Source organism: Sceloporus occidentalis, unplaced genomic scaffold (genome assembly GCF_023333645.1).
Source record: "Sceloporus occidentalis isolate IW3139 unplaced genomic scaffold, rSceOcc1.0.p SCAF_46, whole genome shotgun sequence".
NCBI classification, from domain to species: Eukaryota; Metazoa; Chordata; class Lepidosauria; order Squamata; family Phrynosomatidae; genus Sceloporus; species Sceloporus occidentalis.
Window position 1 is genome coordinate 453,342 of NW_028317026.1, and position 19,144 is coordinate 472,485.

Genomic DNA, 19,144 nt, shown 5'->3' on the forward strand with positions numbered 1-19,144 from the left:
GTGATTGCTGTTATCAAATTTTTTTGGGGTCCAACTTTGGTGTGTTAACAACACTTTTATTGGACAGAATAATTATATATATATATATATATATATATTGCAAACAGTAATCACACTCCTATCATGCTAAGTCAGCCAGCACATGCTAGAACCTGGGCATGATAGGATGATAGGATTGTGATTGCTGTTAATTATATATATATATATATATATATATATATATATAAATTAATTAATATTGTTGTTGATTTTTTTTTAGTCTAATTTTGGTGAGTTACTTTTAATAAAGTATTTTAAAGTTTTTTGGTTTTGTTTTTTTGGTTTTGGCCAAGTGAATGCTGAATTTTCAGTTTAGGTCCAGAATTTTCATTTCGGTGCATCCCTACTATATACTAAGCCAGTCACTGACGTGGTAGGCCTACACCACATCAATGTTTGGCTTAGTATATAGTGATAGGGGTTGTAGTGCAGTATTGTCAGTCTCTGGCTCAATGTATAGTGATAGGCACGCATTGACGTCAATGTGTGCCTCAGTATATAATAGTTATGCTGTACCCCTGTCAATGTTTGCCTAACCATAGAAACTATACAGTTTTAAAGTGTGTGTGTGGGTGCCACATACAGTATATGCCACAGGTGCCAAATACTCTCGGCACGCCCCTGCATCATGCGGCAGTCAGACCCAATGGCTGTGCCTCAGCTCTTTGTCCCACATCTTAAAAGGGGTGGGATGAAGAGATGAGGCACAGCCATTGTGCGGTGCGTGCACGCCGGCCGCTTTGATTTCATTAAGCGCCGGTGGAGTGACTGCCGCACGACAGCCGCTTTCAATGTCGCTCGCAGCCGCTTTGGTGGCGCAATGGGCCATTTGACTAGACTTGACCCCCAGGCCTTGGGCTGCCAGCCCTCCCCTGCTGAAGTGCTATTGCAATTGTGCCTCAAAAAGAAGAAAATCTTGACTCCAAAATGGCAATCTGACTTCTCATCAACAATCTATATCTAATCATCTCCTTACAACCAATTATATCCCTGTATATTCTTAGTTGCTAAAAAATGCATCTACTGAATTTGGTAACATAACATCAGTGATTAGTGAATTCCACACCTTTATAGTTTTTTGGGTTGCTTAAAGTGAAAATTCCTTTCTTCAATTCAAATTGCTCTTTACACAGTCCTGTGTAAAGTCCTGAGGTCATCACAGAGTGGCTAGCATTGTCCCTTTCTTTCAATATGACAAAATCTCCATGCAGGGGAATAACATCTAGTTCAGACTTTATTACTTTACCTAATTTTGTTTCATCTGCAAACACTGACACATAGCTTTCAGTACTCGCTGTAAGATCATTAATAAAAACATGAAATAATGGTGGGCTTAGGACAGAGCCCTGAGGAACTTCAGAATTTGTATTAATAACAACCCTTTAAACTGTATATTTAAGCCAGTTTTCAATCCAGGTGCTAGATATGCTGTCTAAACCACTTTTAATTTGTACAGTAACCTTGTGTATATTATAGCTCACCTCTTCATAGAATGCAGTTAGGTTAGTCTGACATGATCTGTCCTTTATAAAGCCATGTTGACTCTTATTAACAATATTATAAATTAAAATGTATCCCTGAATATTATCCATTAACAGTTTCCCCACCTCAGCTGTTAGGCTCACTGGTCTGTCGTTCATGCGTAGAGTGTCGGGATGTCATGTCCTGTTGCTCAGCAGGGGTAGGAAGAGACCTTGTCTAAGGTAGGTGCCAGGGAAACTGGCTTTTGTATAGAACAGCAATCACCATGCATATATCACTTTCTTGAGGGATTAATGTGACATATATAGGGAGCCTGGGCCCTAAAATGAAATTTATGCTCAAAAATTTCTGATGGCAGCTTTTCTCTTAGCGTCATTTTTTGTTACCAAAAGTAACGTAAATTAAAGAACACTGAGGAATTCTACACTTCATTTTACTCTATTATGAGAAATTTCCTGTGACTTCTATTCGACTCTTGCTGTCACACAGAACTTTCCAGAGTTATTAGAGTAATTTCGGAAAATACCTAAGGTATTTTGTGAGGATGGTTGGACATTTAACACGCTTTCACATTTGTTTCATGAGCTCATCTCTTTTTTTTTATTTACAACTGCCATCATTATGTTTCAACATCTTGTATCAAACATGCTAAAACATTTTATAATGTAATACAAATGTATTTAATTTTAACAGGATGTTTTATTATGAAACCTAATAGGACAGTGTAATCTAATTGTTTTATTAAGCTCATTCAAATTCATGACCTATTTGCCTGTTCTAAACCCAGCCACTAGGGTACAATGCAATTGGAGCCTGTATTCGAAGTATGTGGTGCTAGCCAGGAATCCGGCAGCAGGGGAAAGCAAAGGTTCCGTTTCAACGAGTGAAGAGCAACAGTAAGAAGTAAGCATATGATGTTTTTGTATTATCAGACATAATATTTCAATACTTTTACATTCTGCCATTTTTATACAAGGATCACTGAATAAAAAAGAAGTGACTTAATGAGGCATTATGCACTTTACCTTTCTTTTTGCTCTGAGCTGTTCGTGATATTTATCCGATGTATCTCCGGGTATTTCTCCTCCCCACAGTGTAATTCCAACAATGGTGTATGTGATGGCCATGACAAGTAACGGGAAGCAATATACTAGTAGAACTACAATAATTTGGTACCTGTTAAATACAAAAGATTAAATGAGCATCTAGCGCATATACAGTTAAAAAAAAAAAAAAAGTATGCTATATATGCTTAACAAACACCTGTTTTTGTACATACACATAATAATTCATGTGAACAGTGTTTTTTTTTTTCATTTCCACATCTCAAATAAATTATTAATTGGGGTATACTTTGTATAGGTAAACTAGTTCTTAATAATATTAAAATTAAGAGAACTAATCAATTTTATGATTGTAAAAGTTACATGGTATGTTTAATTTAAAGGTGCTGTTCCACATGGATGTTTTTTCCCCCAACTTTCCTAGATTTTTATATCATGCACTACTATCGTATCTTAAACAAACAAATTCCTTTTTAATACATACAGCTTTGATGTATTTTCTTGTTTATTAGCGAGGCCTCTAAATCTTGTCTGTCTTCACTGCTTAGCCTGCCTATCTCACTCACCCGTCACAGAAGGGGTGTTACCTTTAAGGTCTGTCTATCCCATATCACACCTATAACACAAATCACACAAAACACCTCACTCAGTAACACTCACTCCTCATCACATAATGTATTAGGACTTGTAAAGTTTTGCTGCTTCACTTTGGAGGATATCAGGACTCTGTTTCTAGCAACTGTATTAGTTCACATAGACATTTAAGTACAGTTTTTAAGAGACAGGGAGTATTAGGGAAGATATATGATGCAGAATTTATATTGGGATATTTTAAGAGCCACCCTAGGTGGAACAGTACATTTAATCACTTAAAGGACTGCTTAAGTGATTCAGTAAGTGAGAACAAACAAACAGACATACGTGATTCTTTTTTCATATCCTGGCCATGCTAACAAGCAAAGGGTCCTGGTTGGTGTTACTTTGGTCTTGGAATAGAGGCATTGAGGAAAAGCAAGCAGGAATGCAAATATCCAGATACTTCCAATGACTACTTTTGTTGAAGTTGCAGATAATCTTGGTTTCAAAGGATCAATAATAGCCATGTACCTATAAAAATAATAAAATAAAATTCAGAAATATACATTGTATATTACTTGTGCCAGTTGTTTGGGTGTGACTATATTTTGAGTGTGGAAGGTAATCAAAATTCAGTAGCATGTACCAAAGTTTATTTCTAATCCATTAATTGCTCACAGGATAAAAAAAGCAAACCGTTAGAATATCATGATACTCAGACACACTTTGGCAGCCAACAGAGTAGGATAATTATAGCAAAACCAGAACTTAAGATCTCACTGTGGCTTCCTATTATATTGACATAGATGTAGTTTCATTAAAGCTGAGATAAATAATATCAATTAAAAAATATGGTAGGACTGACAAGGTTTCGTCTTGTCAGCTAAGTTACCTCGATAACACCCAACTAACCGAAATGGAAGAGAATCTTGTCTACCATGTCTAGGGATGCAGGACACGAGATAGCCAGAGTCAGAGCACAGGAATCAGAAAGAGCTATTTAGTAGCCAGGGTATGGAACAAGGAGGTTAGCAGAGTCCAGACACAACAGCCAAGGTTGGTGCACAAAGATCAGAGAGAGAGACGTTTAGTTGCCAAGGTCAGGTTTCAGGAGGTCAGCCGAGTCCAAAGGAGTCCAGGTTCGGTACACGGGAATATAGGAAGATATAATTCACAATGAAACAGCAGTACTCGGCACAATAACTGAGCACTGCTTAGTGCTGGGTTTTCCACTTGCTGCTCGGTGGACACCCTGCCTCGGTGCGTGGCATCATCCGAGCGAGTTCCCCGCTGTCTCCATTGGGGGACACAAAGTTTGTTGAGGGTGCGCGCCTAGAAGCAGTCACGCTGGATGCAGAGGAGGAAGTGGAGGAGTGAAGCTGGATCTGGTACCCGTGGATAGCGGGTACTCAGGTGAGTAACTTCGTCGGGGTCCAGTACGCGGACCCTGACACATCACAAAAAAACTATTATGTGTTGTCAAGTACTCTTAAGTTGGACAAGGATTATCCTTCCCTGGGTTTGGTCCATTTGCTATTAAGGTAAAGTTTCAACCTGTTTTTAACTTTGCCACCAACAAAATATGACAAGCTAAGTTGTTATGCCTGAGCAATTGATATCAAATTTACTCTCATTATGACTCACACTTTTGTGAAAAAAACTTCAAATACTAAAATACTACCAAAGTCTTAGTTAATTGTTACCATGAAAAGTATTCAGCTCACAGAAAAAAATTACATTGTATACATGAATATGGAGATAACAACTGATGTATTCACAAGATATATCAATTTAATTCTGGATTTACTACATAATGCACTGATAGTTTTCAAGATTTTCAACAATAATCACAATATAAGGGTTCTGAGTTAAAAGAACAGTAACAATTTGTGAAATTGTATCAATAATGAATTCATACTTAGTGTATTAGAAATCAAGAAAAGTGGGAGAACCACATCTCTAGAAAGACATGCTAAACTTCCCTCTGCTATTGATTTTGTTTTTCAATCAATGTTATTGTTTTGAGGTGCAGGGTGTAAACACAACAGACTAAGGTTACCTGATGGAACCTGGCAAGTGGTTGCAAAACACATATCTGGTAATTCAGTTTGTGTCCTGATGTTATTTACCATTTTCCTCCCCAGCACTTAAAAATAAAGTCAGTTGGTACCAAAGTGCCTTGAGAAAATGAAAAATGAAAATAATGTGGCCATTACACATACAGTAAGAGTAATATATATATATATATATATATATATATATATATATGTGTGTGTGTGTGTGTGTGTATATGACAATGGCCGCATTATTTTACAGAATACATCTGTCATGATTAACTCATATAACGTAGTGGATGCATGGAAGGGTAACCCAGCAGAGGTGGTTAGTTTCTTTGTTTAAGCATTCAATGAGTTAATCTGAGGTTGATTTAATGTGTTTCTTTGTGAATGCCCTCTGTATCTGTTCTGGCTAGAGGTGTCATCTTCCCAAAGGACCCCTGTGGTGATTCATGGCCTAACAGATAAGGACCCTGAGTTATAGGAATTCCATTCCTATCTTAAGTGGGGGGTTTCCATCACCTTTACCCCACCATAACTTATTGGCACATCAAAGATGGGACCCAATTCTTGGGGATGGTGTCATATAATCAGTCATGTGGTCAGAGGGGCGTTTGCTTGCAAAAGTCTGATTTAGGGACAAAGCAGCGACCTCAAAGCAGAACTCCATGATATACTCTGATCGGAACAACATCGTAAGAATCCATCTGGACTTAAGGAGTTCCCACAGGCCTACTTATTGGAGAAACTCGTGAGTGAGGGTCCTGTGTTTAAGTCCCATTGTTTTTAAGAACTGTTTGCTGTTTAACTTTTATTTTGTATGTCTTGTTTTTGTAATTCTGGCACTGTGTAATCTTTGTCTTTTTGTTATTAAAATATTCATAATCCAAGTCTGTCTTTGGGCTCTAGTATCGATATCCACAAACCCTAAGAGAGGATAACACGTTACCATATTGTTATTAAGTTTTACAGGATATATATATATATATATATATATATATATATATGTTAGTTGCCCGGGGTGGGTTGATATATATATAGAGATAAAGGTTCTAATTCGGATTTCTCACGAATCCGGTATCAAAATCGTGAGTGGTGGCAGACTACCTGGGGGGATACAGGCAGGATTTGGGGGTTAATTTGGTGTAACTTATGCCTTGTTAAGGGGTGAAGTTAGTAAATCCAGAGGCCTGGTGCGATTAACCCCTTCATGCCCACGCCCTCCACACAGTCACGGCTTGGCAAGTAGTCCTGACCGTGACAAACTTGGCGGCAGCTAGGTGGGATATCTAGAGTTTTTTAGTGCTATTTATATTGCCCGGTTTGGTGATTTTAGTACTAGAAGAAATTACATGGGTTTTGTGTAATTTCCCAAAGACATTACTCAGTGCCTAATTACAGACATACAGTGCAAAACAGTTCGTTCCTCTCCCTTTTATTTTTCTCTACCATACTGCATTATGGAGGCATATCGACGACAGCCAAAAGAATCTCTGGAGCTGGTTTGTCAAGATAGGAATATACAAATTTTTGGCAAAAGCAAAGAGCAGCTGATTTTGGATCTCCTGGAATATGATAAACTCTGTGCAGAGCAGGCCATTGGAGCAGATGTGATTTTGGAAGAGCCTGTGGATCAAGGATGTTTTCCTGATAAAGTTAACGCCTTGAGTGTAATGGACTCTGAGTTACAAGTGGCACTAAAAGATCTGGGGAGCGTGGATCCACAGCTAAAGTTCAACCTGATTCTGCAGTACAAGGAGAGAGAGAGGGAGGCTGCGGAAAAAGAGAGAGAGAGGGAGGCTGCGGAAAGAGAGAGAGAGAGGGAGGCTGCGGAAAGAGAGAGAGAGAGGGAGGCTGCGGAAAGAGAGAGAGAGAGGGAGGCTGCTGAGAGAGCTGCGGAGCGGGCAGCTGCTGAACGGGAAGCGGAGCGGAGGTACCAGCTGGAACTTCTACGGTTAAAGCAATATAGTCCGTCTCCCCAAAGCATAGTTAACGGAGATGGATATGCTAACCGACCTCGCCTGGAACACTTTCCAATGCTGGAAAAGGACACTGACTTGGATGTGTTTTTGAGAGGATTTGAGAAAGTGTGCCGGAAGTACCAGCTGCCCAAGGAAGAGTGGGGAAAGTATTTAACCCCACGTCTGAAGGGGAAAGCCCTGGATGTGTTTGCTTCCTTACCAATGGAAGTTGATCAGGACTATGAGGCCATAAAATCTGCCTTGTTAAAAAGTTTTAACCTCACCCCTGAATTCTACAGAAAAAAGTTTCGAGAGATGCAGCAAGCTACATCGGACAGTTGCACCGAATATGCGGGCCAGCTTCGGACTATTTTCCGGCAATGGACTGGAGGCCTACAAGTTACTACATATGAGGCCCTGGAGGATCTGATGATTTTAGAGCAGTTACTGAGGACACGAAGTCCAGAGGCCCGAGAGTGGATTCTGGACAGAAAACCTAAGACCACGGCAGAGGCGGCAGATCTGGCTGACGATTATGCCAACAACCGTACTCCAACAACCAAGCGGGTACAAGCATCACAAGGACCATCTACCTGGAAAGGAGCAGCCTACCAGCCACCAACTCCTAAGCCAGCAGGGAGATTATCACCAACACCTTTCCTAGCCAACAGAGCAGGGGCCACATCGGGCCAGGGGGATACCCGCCGGTGTTATCAGTGTAACCAGATTGGGCACTTGAGTGCCACCTGCCCTTCTAAGAGACCATCTCCATGGACAAATGGAAATGGAGGTACAGCTGGGGGAGCTGCACCTGTTTTATTTGTGGCTAGACCAAAGGAGGCACAAGGAGACAATTTGCAGTGTGTAACAGTTGGGGAACACCCAGTTGTCTTGTTTGTTTCCAGGTTTCAGGGGAATGAAGATGAGAACCTACAAAGAGTGACTGCAGGTGACTGTGTGACAATGGGACTCAGGGATACGAGGGCTGCTTGCACTCTGGTGCGGCCTGAGATGGTAACATTGGAGGATCATATCCCTGGGAAGACCATGTCCATCCATGGAATTGGCGGGGTGCGCCCTGCAGTGCCAGTGGCACGTGTGTACCTTGATTGGGGTGTGGGCAAGGGTTTGCGGGAGGTGGGGATATCCGAGGATATTCCTGTTAATGTTTTGCTGGGCAAGGATCTGGGTCGACTTGTTTGCCAGTATGCACCAGTTGAGGAAACCTGCAAACCTGGAGGGCTGGTAGAGAGCCCTGTCCAACCTAAGGTACTGTCTGAAACTTTGGGAGTAGTGGGTAGCTGGGAGGGAGCCCAGAAGGTAGAGGTATGCCTGTCTGAACTAGCACCCAGGATCCTGTCTCCTGAAGGGATGAAGGGGGATGTGCACCAAGGGACCACACCTAGCGAGCAAGCTCTAGGGGAAAAGTGTGGTTTGACCTTTGGAGGGGCAGAGTTTCAGGAACAGGGAGTCTGTAGTGGCTCTTCTGGTTCAATGCCCCCTGATACGGAAAAGCATAGTGTTACTATGGGTGATCAGGTAGCCAAGGGATTCGGGCATGCTGGGGATACTTCTGTCAACGTGTCTTCAGAAGTTGTATGTCCTGAAGGTATTATCCCTGGAAAACTAAAGGGAACTGGGGATGTGTGCCCAACTGTGTCTACAGCACCCGAGTACTTAGATCTCGGTGCAGGAGAAAGAATGCACGATAGAGGGGTGTCTGCGGATATCCCTGTTAATCAATTTTCTCAAAGGGAAAACATGGGATATATGGAATGTGATGTTTCTGTGAATCAACAGCCAAAACTCAGTTTTAATGCTCCAGAGGAAATGCTTACTTTAACCCTTAAAGTGCTGGAGGTTAAGAAGCAGGAAAGGGGTAGTTTCTCCACTGTGCCTAAGACCCCTAAAGCTGTACAGTCTGGAGATAAGGAGGAGGGGGAGGAAAATTCACATCTTGATATCCCTTTTGTGTGTTCACTGAGTGGGCAGTGTGAGGGGCAGAATATTTCCCCTGTAGCTGTAGTGGCATACCAGCAAGATGCTGGGGCAACAGCTACAGAGGATAATATAGTAAATGTTGATGAAAAGACAGCTACATTGACCAGTCAGCAAGAAACCCTTAGCCCTGTGAGTGTAGGTGAAGCGCAGAGCCTGGGATCCACACAGGAAGCCCAGGACAACGGACACCCGTTTGCTGTCTTGCTTGGGAATGGGCAGCGTTTAGCAATCCTAAGCAGGGCAGAGAAACAAATGGATGAGGCCTTAAAACATCCGAGTAACTTATCGCCAAAGGAAGAGGCTTATTCAAGGGTTGGCAGAGAGTGCTTAGCTATGGTGTGTGCTTTGCAGGAGTTACGGCCATGCTTGTATGGTTGTGACTTCACTGTTATAATCTATCACAACCCTTCTCCTCAGGCAGATAGAGTAGATGGGAAGTTTAGCAAGTTGCTCAGATGGAGTCCCGTGCTGACAGTTTGTCTTGTCAGGGGGAGACTAGGATTTAGGCAGACATAGTAGATCAGCGTGTGCTGACCTCCTCTGTCCACCATCTTAAAGGGGGAGGTGTCATGATTAACTCATATAACGTAGTGGATGCATGGAAGGGTAACCCAGCAGAGGTGGTTAGTTTCTTTGTTTAAGCATTCAATGAGTTAATCTGAGGTTGATTTAATGTGTTTCTTTGTGAATGCCCTCTGTATCTGTTCTGGCTAGAGGTGTCATCTTCCCAAAGGACCCCTGTGGTGATTCATGGCCTAACAGATAAGGACCCTGAGTTATAGGAATTCCATTCCTATCTTAAGTGGGGGGTTTCCATCACCTTTACCCCACCATAACTTATTGGCACATCAAAGATGGGACCCGATTCTTGGGGATGGTGTCATATAATCAGTCATGTGGTCAGAGGGGCGTTTGCTTGCAAAAGTCTGATTTAGGGACAAAGCAGCGACCTCAAAGCAGAACTCCATGATATACTCTGATCGGAACAACATCGTAAGAATCCATCTGGACTTAAGGAGTTCCCACAGGCCTACTTATTGGAGAAACTCGTGAGTGAGGGTCCTGTGTTTAAGTCCCATTGTTTTTAAGAACTGTTTGCTGTTTAACTTTTATTTTGTATGTCTTGTTTTTGTAATTCTGGCACTGTGTAATCTTTGTCTTTTTGTTATTAAAATATTCATAATCCAAGTCTGTCTTTGGGCTCTAGTATCGATATCCACAAACCCTAAGAGAGGATAACACGTTACCATATTGTTATTAAGTTTTACAGGATATATATATATATATATATATATATATATATATATGTTAGTTGCCCGGGGTGGGTTGATATATATATAGAGATAAAGGTTCTAATTCGGATTTCTCACGAATCTGGTATCAAAATCGTGAGTGGTGGCAGACTACCTGGGGGGATACAGGCAGGATTTGGGGGTTAATTTGGTATAGCTTATGCCTTGTTAAGGGGTCAAGTTAGTAAATCCAGAGGCCTGGTGCTATTAACCCCTTCATGCCCACGCCCTCCACACAGTCACGGCTTGGCAAGTAGTCCTGACCGTGACAACATCTGCATGGTTTTTATTTAATGTATTTAAATTGTAATTTTTGTGACAAGTAACTGATCCTCTATAAGAGATATGGTTAATATTAAGTATTTAGAAAATACATCTAAAATGAATGTACATTGCAGTTCATTTTAATGCAATTACTAGAAGGGAGCAAAAAGAATACAGTGCCCTATGTGACCAAAACAGGGGGGGGAAGAGTAATATATAATAGCCCCAAACTTGATAGATAGAAAAAAAAACAATAAGTAATAATATCGGTTATATTTACCAGCCATAGGTATAGGGACAAAATAGGGCTAATATAAAGGGAATGATAACCAATAAAAGAACAATGCAGCTAGTCTTGATAAATACAGTTTCTCCAAAAGGTAGAGAAAACCTATAAAGACCAAAAAAGGCTCAAGCACTAAAATAAATATCAAATAATTTAATAAATACAGACAAAACAAATACACGGTCAACTTATACAATACAATATAGGCATATATTAAATACCGTATTTGCTCGATTATAAGACGAAAATCTGAATATTAACTTATGAAAAAAAGAAAAAGCCTGAATATAAGACGACCCTATAGGAAAAAAGTTTTACCAGTAAATGTTAGTTCATGTAAACTATGTGAACAATTGTTTGTTAATAAAAGCTATGATTGAGAAAAATATTTTGTTTTTATTTCCTTTTTTTTTTCACCCTGCCCCCCCAGTTATGCACATCTGCCCCCAGGCTTGCCACTCTGCCCGAGAATTGACTTATACCCCATATATGCCACTGTGCCCCATGATATGCCTTTTAACCCGCTATATGCCACTGTGCCCCATGATATGCCTTTTGACCCCCATTTGTGCCACTCTGCCTCCAGAAATGCCCACTCTGGCATTTAGGGGGTTAAAAGGCGTATTATGTGGCAGAGTGGCATATAGGGAGGTAAAAGGCATTTCAGGAGGCAGAGTGGCATTAAAGGGGTTAAAAGGCATTTCACAGGGCACTCTGCCTCCAGAAATGCCTTACACCCCCCATTTAACACTCCCCCTCCCTCCTCTAAACTTACCGGTGCTTCTGAATTGGGGGGGCGCATAACACAGGAGGATCCAGGTCTGGGGACTCAGAAGCACCGGTAAGTTGGAGGGGGCATAAAACAGGAGGATCCAGGTCCCCTGCATCCTCCTGTGTTATGCCCCCCCCCTCCAACTTACCGGTGCTTCTGAGTCCCCAGTGCTTAGTCCGGGAAGCGTGTAGAGCTCTACGCGATTGTATCATGTAGAGCTCTACACGCAGCCCGGACTAAGCACCGGGAACTCAGAAGCACCGGTAAGTTGGGGGGGGATAACACAGGAGGATCCAGGTCCCCTGCATCGCTGCGGGGGATCTGGATCTTAGTCTCATAATCAGACCTATTTGAGGTCTGAGTATAAGGCGACCCTGATTATAAGACATTTGATTATAAGACACCTGATTATAAGCATTTGCTCTGGAAAAAACCTCGTCTTATAATCGAGCAAATACGGTATTAATAATATACCAAGTATCAAAGTAAATACAGATATAAATATACATATAAATAATCAGTCTCAGGAGCAATAAAAAGTAATCTACCTGCCCCACCAAGGGTTAAATACACAGGAGAAGTAACACTCACTTACTGGAAGGAGTTATAAATAAAAGATATCATAGTGTGGTATTCCACAATTACCAGGGCCGGCCCGACAATGGAGCCGAGTGGGGCAAACGCTCCAGGCGGCACTTTGCCGCCCCAAGCCCTTTTTTTTTTTTTTTTTAAAAGCGAAAGAGAGAGAAAGGGGCGCCGAGTGGTTTTTCGCTTACCAAGCTGTCAGTACCCGCTCGGCGCCCCTCTCTCTCTCCTCTGCGGCGAGTCTTCCTGTTCGGTCTCGGTGCCGGCTTGTAATGCTGAGTGCCGGAAGATGTCCGGCGCTCAGCATTACAAGCCGGCACCGAGACCGAACAGGGAGACTGGGCGCAGGACTGCTGAAAGGTAAGTACAAGGGGGAGGTTAGATAATGGGGGGGGGGCGGCAGGGACGGAGGGAGAGGCGGCATTTTGCCTTGGGCCGGCCTTGACAATTACAATTATGTTTGTGCTGTTATGTAAGGATACATTATAATGTGTATCAAGCAGATATAATGACTTAATTAGTTGTATTACTTAATGAAAAATGTAAAAGGACATTTTCTTGACACTTACATTTTAATACATGTTATTTTATTATTTTAGTGGTTTAGATTAGTATCTATGTATTTGCTGTTTAACATACAGTTATAATCAGGTCATTTTCTATTTTGTTTATTTATAGCAAAATATAAATTGGAAGATAACAAGTAGTTGTTTTTTATTTATACAAATAATACTTTTTATCTAAGCTGCAATGGTTTCTGCTTCATCAAATTGGAATAAAATGGAACAGCATTAACTTAAAAACTTGCAAGGAATGCTCATACCCTCCTTGTTTTTCAACTTACAACAACAGTTTTAATAATAATGTGGTAGTGAAGGTGCTTGGAAGGGTCTTCTAGCTCATTTGTGAATAGGCCAATATAAAAATTTTCATCTATGGGTTTTCATGTATGACATTTCAATCAAAATGCAGCAGAGATACCAAGATACCAAAAAAATATATACTCAATTAGCGTTTTAAACTCAAACAACGTGCCATGAGAACACAGGAGTGATGGTTGCTGATAAAGCCTATGAAGTGATTCCATTTAAAATCAGACGTTTCCAGCTACAACATCTGCACTCTATTTTTATTACATTTGATGTCATTTTAATAATTTGCTTTTCTTTCAAAAATAAAGACACTTCTAAGTGACACCTATCTTTTGAACGGTAGTGTTTATATATATATGTACCAAGAATGAAAGGCATACTCTAATCCATAAATTTACTTGCCCCAGTGCTGATCCTCGGCCACAATTAGACATCCATAGATAGAAAAAATAGGAGCACTCACAGGACATCATATGACCTAAACTAATAAACATTTTTGCACTTTAATAGGAAGTCCTGTGAGTGCACACACACACATATATATATATATATATACACACACACACACATATCACTGAGACTTCATACTTCAGCCATCCAACATTAGTATGCAGAGTATTCATAAGGTATAGGGGAATTTGGAAGACACTTCTGGACATGCAATATAATGATGGGAGATATATTTTTGTGTCTGTCTACATCAGTTACTAGTCTCACATGTCAAACTTTTTAGACTAATGATCTGCAATAAATTTAAGACAGGTCATTAGTAATTTTTATACATGTAATGCAAATGGAAAGAATCTTTAGTTTTACTCCCATAATATTAGTGTTTCTTTTTTAGAGTAAAACCTAACCTGCATATACTTTAAAGAGATGTTCTGTGGTATGTTGTGATGTTTATGATTATTGGACAAAATTCAGTCGTATCAATGTCACAATAAATCAGCATATGTACAAAAATCCCTGCTATTTACTGTGACATTATCCACTACAGTGCTGTTCACCGTCAACTAAGAGACAATGTGACTTTAACATTTCAATAAAATACAAGCAACAGACCACATACACACACTATCCACAAAAGCAAAATCATGTCTGAAATGTTTAACGCAAGCAAAGCCAACTCTATCATTTGGCAAAGAATCTACAGTAGAAGTGTGATGTTTCAGTCTAACTCAGCCTTTCATCAATCAGGGTATGTTTGTGGTCAAATAAATGTTTTACTTTTCCCTGGCTCCTCAAAGGTATTTTTTGGAATCTAGTTTTATATAGCTTTGTTCATAATTAAATTGTTGGTTTAATTTAATTAACTTAATTTTCATTGACATAACAACCTTTGATTTGTTCTTTCTGTTTGATACATGAAAATCCTGTAGGTTGTAAGATCTTTAGATTTGAGACATCGAATTTTTGGAACTCTATTCCAAATCATTTTACAGCAGACAAGTTAATCCATACAGAAAATATTGAAATTACTTGTTTACCTGCATGAAACAGAGTAAATCAAATGTTATGGAATAAATGTAGGATTGCTGTTGGGTTCAAGCATAGAAACATAAAAACCTGGTCAGGGGTCTAGGAGACACATTTGTACCTGGTTCACGTTATCCAGCGTTAATAACCTAGCAGCTTTATCAAGAAGCAAGTAATGCAATTACATTCTTCTTCATATTTCAACAATGAAAGTCAAAGGACGAGACAAAGGTATATCTTGTTTTTAATTTTCTGTGAATATCTGGAAATCACACAATCTCTTGAATACATTTCCCAACTCCCAAATTTAACAATAATTAATAAACACCTTACTACCTGTATCAGTGTTTCTAGGTCAAACACTTGGCCAATGATTGCAAGTGATTCGCACGTATTTTACTCCTATTGATTATACTTCATCAGTTGTTATTACCATTCCTCATTACTCGTTCAAAGTCACATAATCTATTTGTTTCCTTTATTCTTTAATATTTACTAAAATATTATTTTATCTTGAAAAAAATAAGCTTGCTTGCACAGATGATTTCCAAAGGAAACAATGGCAAGAAAAAGTAAGTGAACCCTTTGGAATTAACAGCATTTATGTATAAATGTATCTTAAAATATGATCTTCATCTATGTTAGATTGTTATGTTAATGACATACACAGTATTTTATCGTAATTGTTCATATTGAATACATCATTCAAACTTTAACAGTGCGAATTGGTAAAAGTATGTGAACCCCTAGCTTAATCATTTCAACAAAAGCTAATTAGGAGTCAGGAGTGAGAAAACCTGGAGTCCAATCAATAAAAAAGAGTTGTGTGTTTTAAAGCTACTTTGACATCAAAATAAAAAAACACAAACACTTTGGGTTTTCTATTTTCAAGAAGCATCTGCTGTTGTGAATCATGCCTTACAAAATTAAATGTCAGAAGACCTACAATTAAGAATTGTTGATTTGTGTAAAGTTAGAAATAGCTGTAAAGTAATATCAAAGGGTTTGCATATTCATCAGTCCAAAGAATTTCTTTTTAATAAAGGTAAACAATTTAGGACTGTGACTGCTCTCCCTAGAAGTGGGTGCCCAGCCAAGATGAACGGAGAATGCACATTTAGATGAAAAAAGCACCTTGGAGTAACAGCTAAAGGTATCACTTGAACTGGTTAAAACATCTCTGCTCATGAATGTACCATAAACTAAACATTTAACATGACAGGAGACCACGGGAGGAAACTGCTGCTCTCCTAAAAACATTGCTGCGTGCCTGAAGTTTGCCTTGACATTCCACAATCTTACTGCAAAAATGTTCTGTGGACTGATGAAACTAAGGTTGATTTGTTTTTGGAAGAAAAGCAGCACTACTAACATAAAAATATCACCCCAACAGTGAGGAGTGAGCATCGTGATTTGGGGATGCTTTGCTGCCTCAGGGCCTGGACAGCATGCCATCATCAAGGTGACAATAAATTCCTAAATTTATCAAGGTATAATACAGGATAATGTCCAGGTGGCTGCCTGCCAGCTGTAGCTCAGTAGAAGTTGTGTAATGCATAATGGCTTTAAACAGAAAATCTGCCTTTTGAAGTGGCTCATTTAGAGCATAGATCTTAACCCACTAGATATGCTGCGGAATGACCTCAAGAGAGCTGTTCACATCAGAAATTCCACCAACACTGTGAATGTTTAATGGGTGTGTATTTTTAAAGCCATATTAGTACTTGTTTCACTGTAATTTACATGTTAATTAATTTCACACCTGACACCTCCAAGATATATGGTCTGGTGCTTACTGCCCAGGCTAACTCTTTTTTCATCACGTTCTGGCAGGTCCTGCCACCCTGACATCAACAAAGGTTAAAGGTATGTATATTTGAATGCAGCCATGCTACACATTAGGTGATTTCATTTTAGTTCTCCTTATGCATGCAGACTTAAGTTGAATTATTTTATTATGTCAAATTTGCTCAGAATAAGTGTAGCATATGTCTGATATACTGGCTAAACTGAGATCAGCTTACTGTAGAGGTTACATTGATATAACCTGGAGAAAAAAAAATCCCTCTTTATGTTGTATCTGTATATTGTACTCCACAGCATACTTTGACTTTTTATAAATTAACAATTAATTACCTTTCACAAATAACTTTAAAGGTCTATGGTGAGCAATATTTAGCTTTTACTGATGTACAGCATGAGTTGTGCATTTGGGATTACTCATAGTCAATAAGGAGCTAAAACAATACATAACGTTTGCTTGAATATCAACAACCTTTATAATGTTGCTTTTGAATTAAAGCCAAGTGTGCCCTGTAGCTTTGCAAGGAAATGTTACACATTTTTCATTGAATTAATCTGCAAAACTCTTTACCTATGAAAAAACACTGCCATTCAGGAAAGTAGCAATTTCCATTCATTCACACAACATTGTATATAAGCTTACAAAATGTAATAAAAATTTAATAAGCAACCCTGTCTATAATGGCAATTATCTTTTGAAAAGGTACATTTGAAGCTGATCCAAATGTGACTACTTGTTTGTCTGTTATTAAAAAATAATAATTATCTTGTAGCTCATTTACTACAACTGATTAAATGAATTCCTACCCTAAATTTGGGTGCTTTTTTGCAATGTAGTCAGTAAGACATGCATTATATCTGCAACCCAGCAGGTATGTATGTCAGAGACACAACTTTGGCTCACACAACACTCTCAGCCACACAGATTACACTTTACCACACACCCCACTCTCAGCAACATAAATCCCATTTTACCACAATGCCTCTCCCAACCCCACACATTTATTTTAATCACACACTTACTACACACCACTCTCAGCTACACAAATTACTCTCAACTATATGGGTCAGGTTCTATCAAACATCAATCTCAGCTACACAAACCACACTCTGCCTTCCTTTTCTCTCTTTTTTGTGCAGGTCTTCCACTGGTCCCTGGAAAGTATCCCAACTTGCGGCCATTGAAAATGACAGCAGGTATTTTTTTTTAATAGAAAAATGAAGTTAACCTTTACATAGTAACATAGTTCATAAGGTTGAAAAAAGACCAAAGTCCATCAAGTTCAACCTATATACATATTGTGTCCCTACTGTGTTGATCCAGAGGAAGGCAAAAAAACCCCTTATGAAGCAGATGCCAATTTCCCCATACCAGGGGGATAATTCCTTCCCGACTCCAAATATGGCAATCAGAATAAATCCCTGGATCAACGTTCTGTCCCTATTAATCTAATATCCATAACTTGTAATATTATTGCTTTCAAGAAACACGTCCAGGCTCCTTTTGAACTCTTTTATTGAGTTTACCATTACCACTTCCTCTGGCAGAGAGTTCCATAATCTCACCGCTCTTACTGTAAAGAACCCCCGTCTGTGCTGGTGTAGAAACCTTCTTTCCTCCAGCCGTAGAGGATGTCCCCTTGTTATAGATACAGTCCTGGGTATAAATAGGGCCTGGGAGTGATCTCTGTACTGCCCCCTTATATATTTATACATAGTTATTGAGTCCCCCCTAAAGCGTCTTTTTTCCAAACTAAATAACCCTAATTCTGATAATCTTTCTGGGTACTGTAGTCCTCCCATTCCCCTTATTACTCTGTTCTTTAGGGTTCAAAGACGGGCAACCAGAGTAATAATTAATAAATATCCATCTTTTACAAGGTTACAGATTCCAAACACTTTTCATAGTTTTTTTCCCCTTTCCTTTACAGAGGGACTGAAGTCTGTTTGGCATGTATGGTGCCTGCTGTGTTTCTTCAATGATCTCATGGCTAATGCCCAGCCTCATACTGCTGATACATATTAGCACATCGACAAGGCCATGTTAACACAGCTGGTATTTCTGTGTGACTGGCTTCATTTATGAAGCTAGGACACCAGGGGCTCTTTGGAGACAAGTATCTTATAGCTTTTATAATATCTAATATTTTTTTCTTATCTGACCATTCCCACCCATAAGGGATACAAAGGAATTATTATTGTAAGCCAGGGAAATTTTCTCCACCAATTTAAATTAGGCTTAATTGTGCCAGGCCATGTAAATCATTAAAGGGACACTCTAGCCATCATATGAACTTTAATGCACAAATTTCAAGTGCTTTCCTGCCACGGACTGACTCTTTAAGGAGCCAATCAGTGGTGTGAACCTTCATAATCCAGAAGAGTAGAATAGCTGAACCTGTGGATCTGTAGTTCCTATATGTTTTTGTTGGTTTAAAGAATGCACGTTAAAGTACCTACTTTAATATCTAGTGTTTGTGAGGCTTTCTGGGACACACAAGAGATTTAACTCCCTTCTTTCATAACCCTACTTATTGGACACTGGTGTCTTTTGATCATTAAATATAGATGTACTAGAGGATAACTGAGTAGTTTTTAAATATTCCTTAAATAT

The 19,144-nt window shown here is 39.5% G+C and overlaps 1 protein-coding gene across 1 annotated transcript in view; it reads right to left on the reverse strand.

Moving 5' to 3' along the window:
• Window positions 1-19,144, reverse strand: part of LOC149289300 (neuromedin-K receptor-like) — a 70,682-nt gene that overhangs the window by 40,948 nt on the left and 10,590 nt on the right. The window contains exons 2-3 of the mRNA XM_089490713.1: window positions 3,507-3,692; window positions 2,547-2,697 (exon numbers count right to left, since the gene is read on the reverse strand). Of these exons, the coding sequence (XP_089346839.1) occupies window positions 2,547-2,697; window positions 3,507-3,692 (337 nt within the window). The remainder of the gene's footprint in view (window positions 1-2,546; window positions 2,698-3,506; window positions 3,693-19,144) is intronic.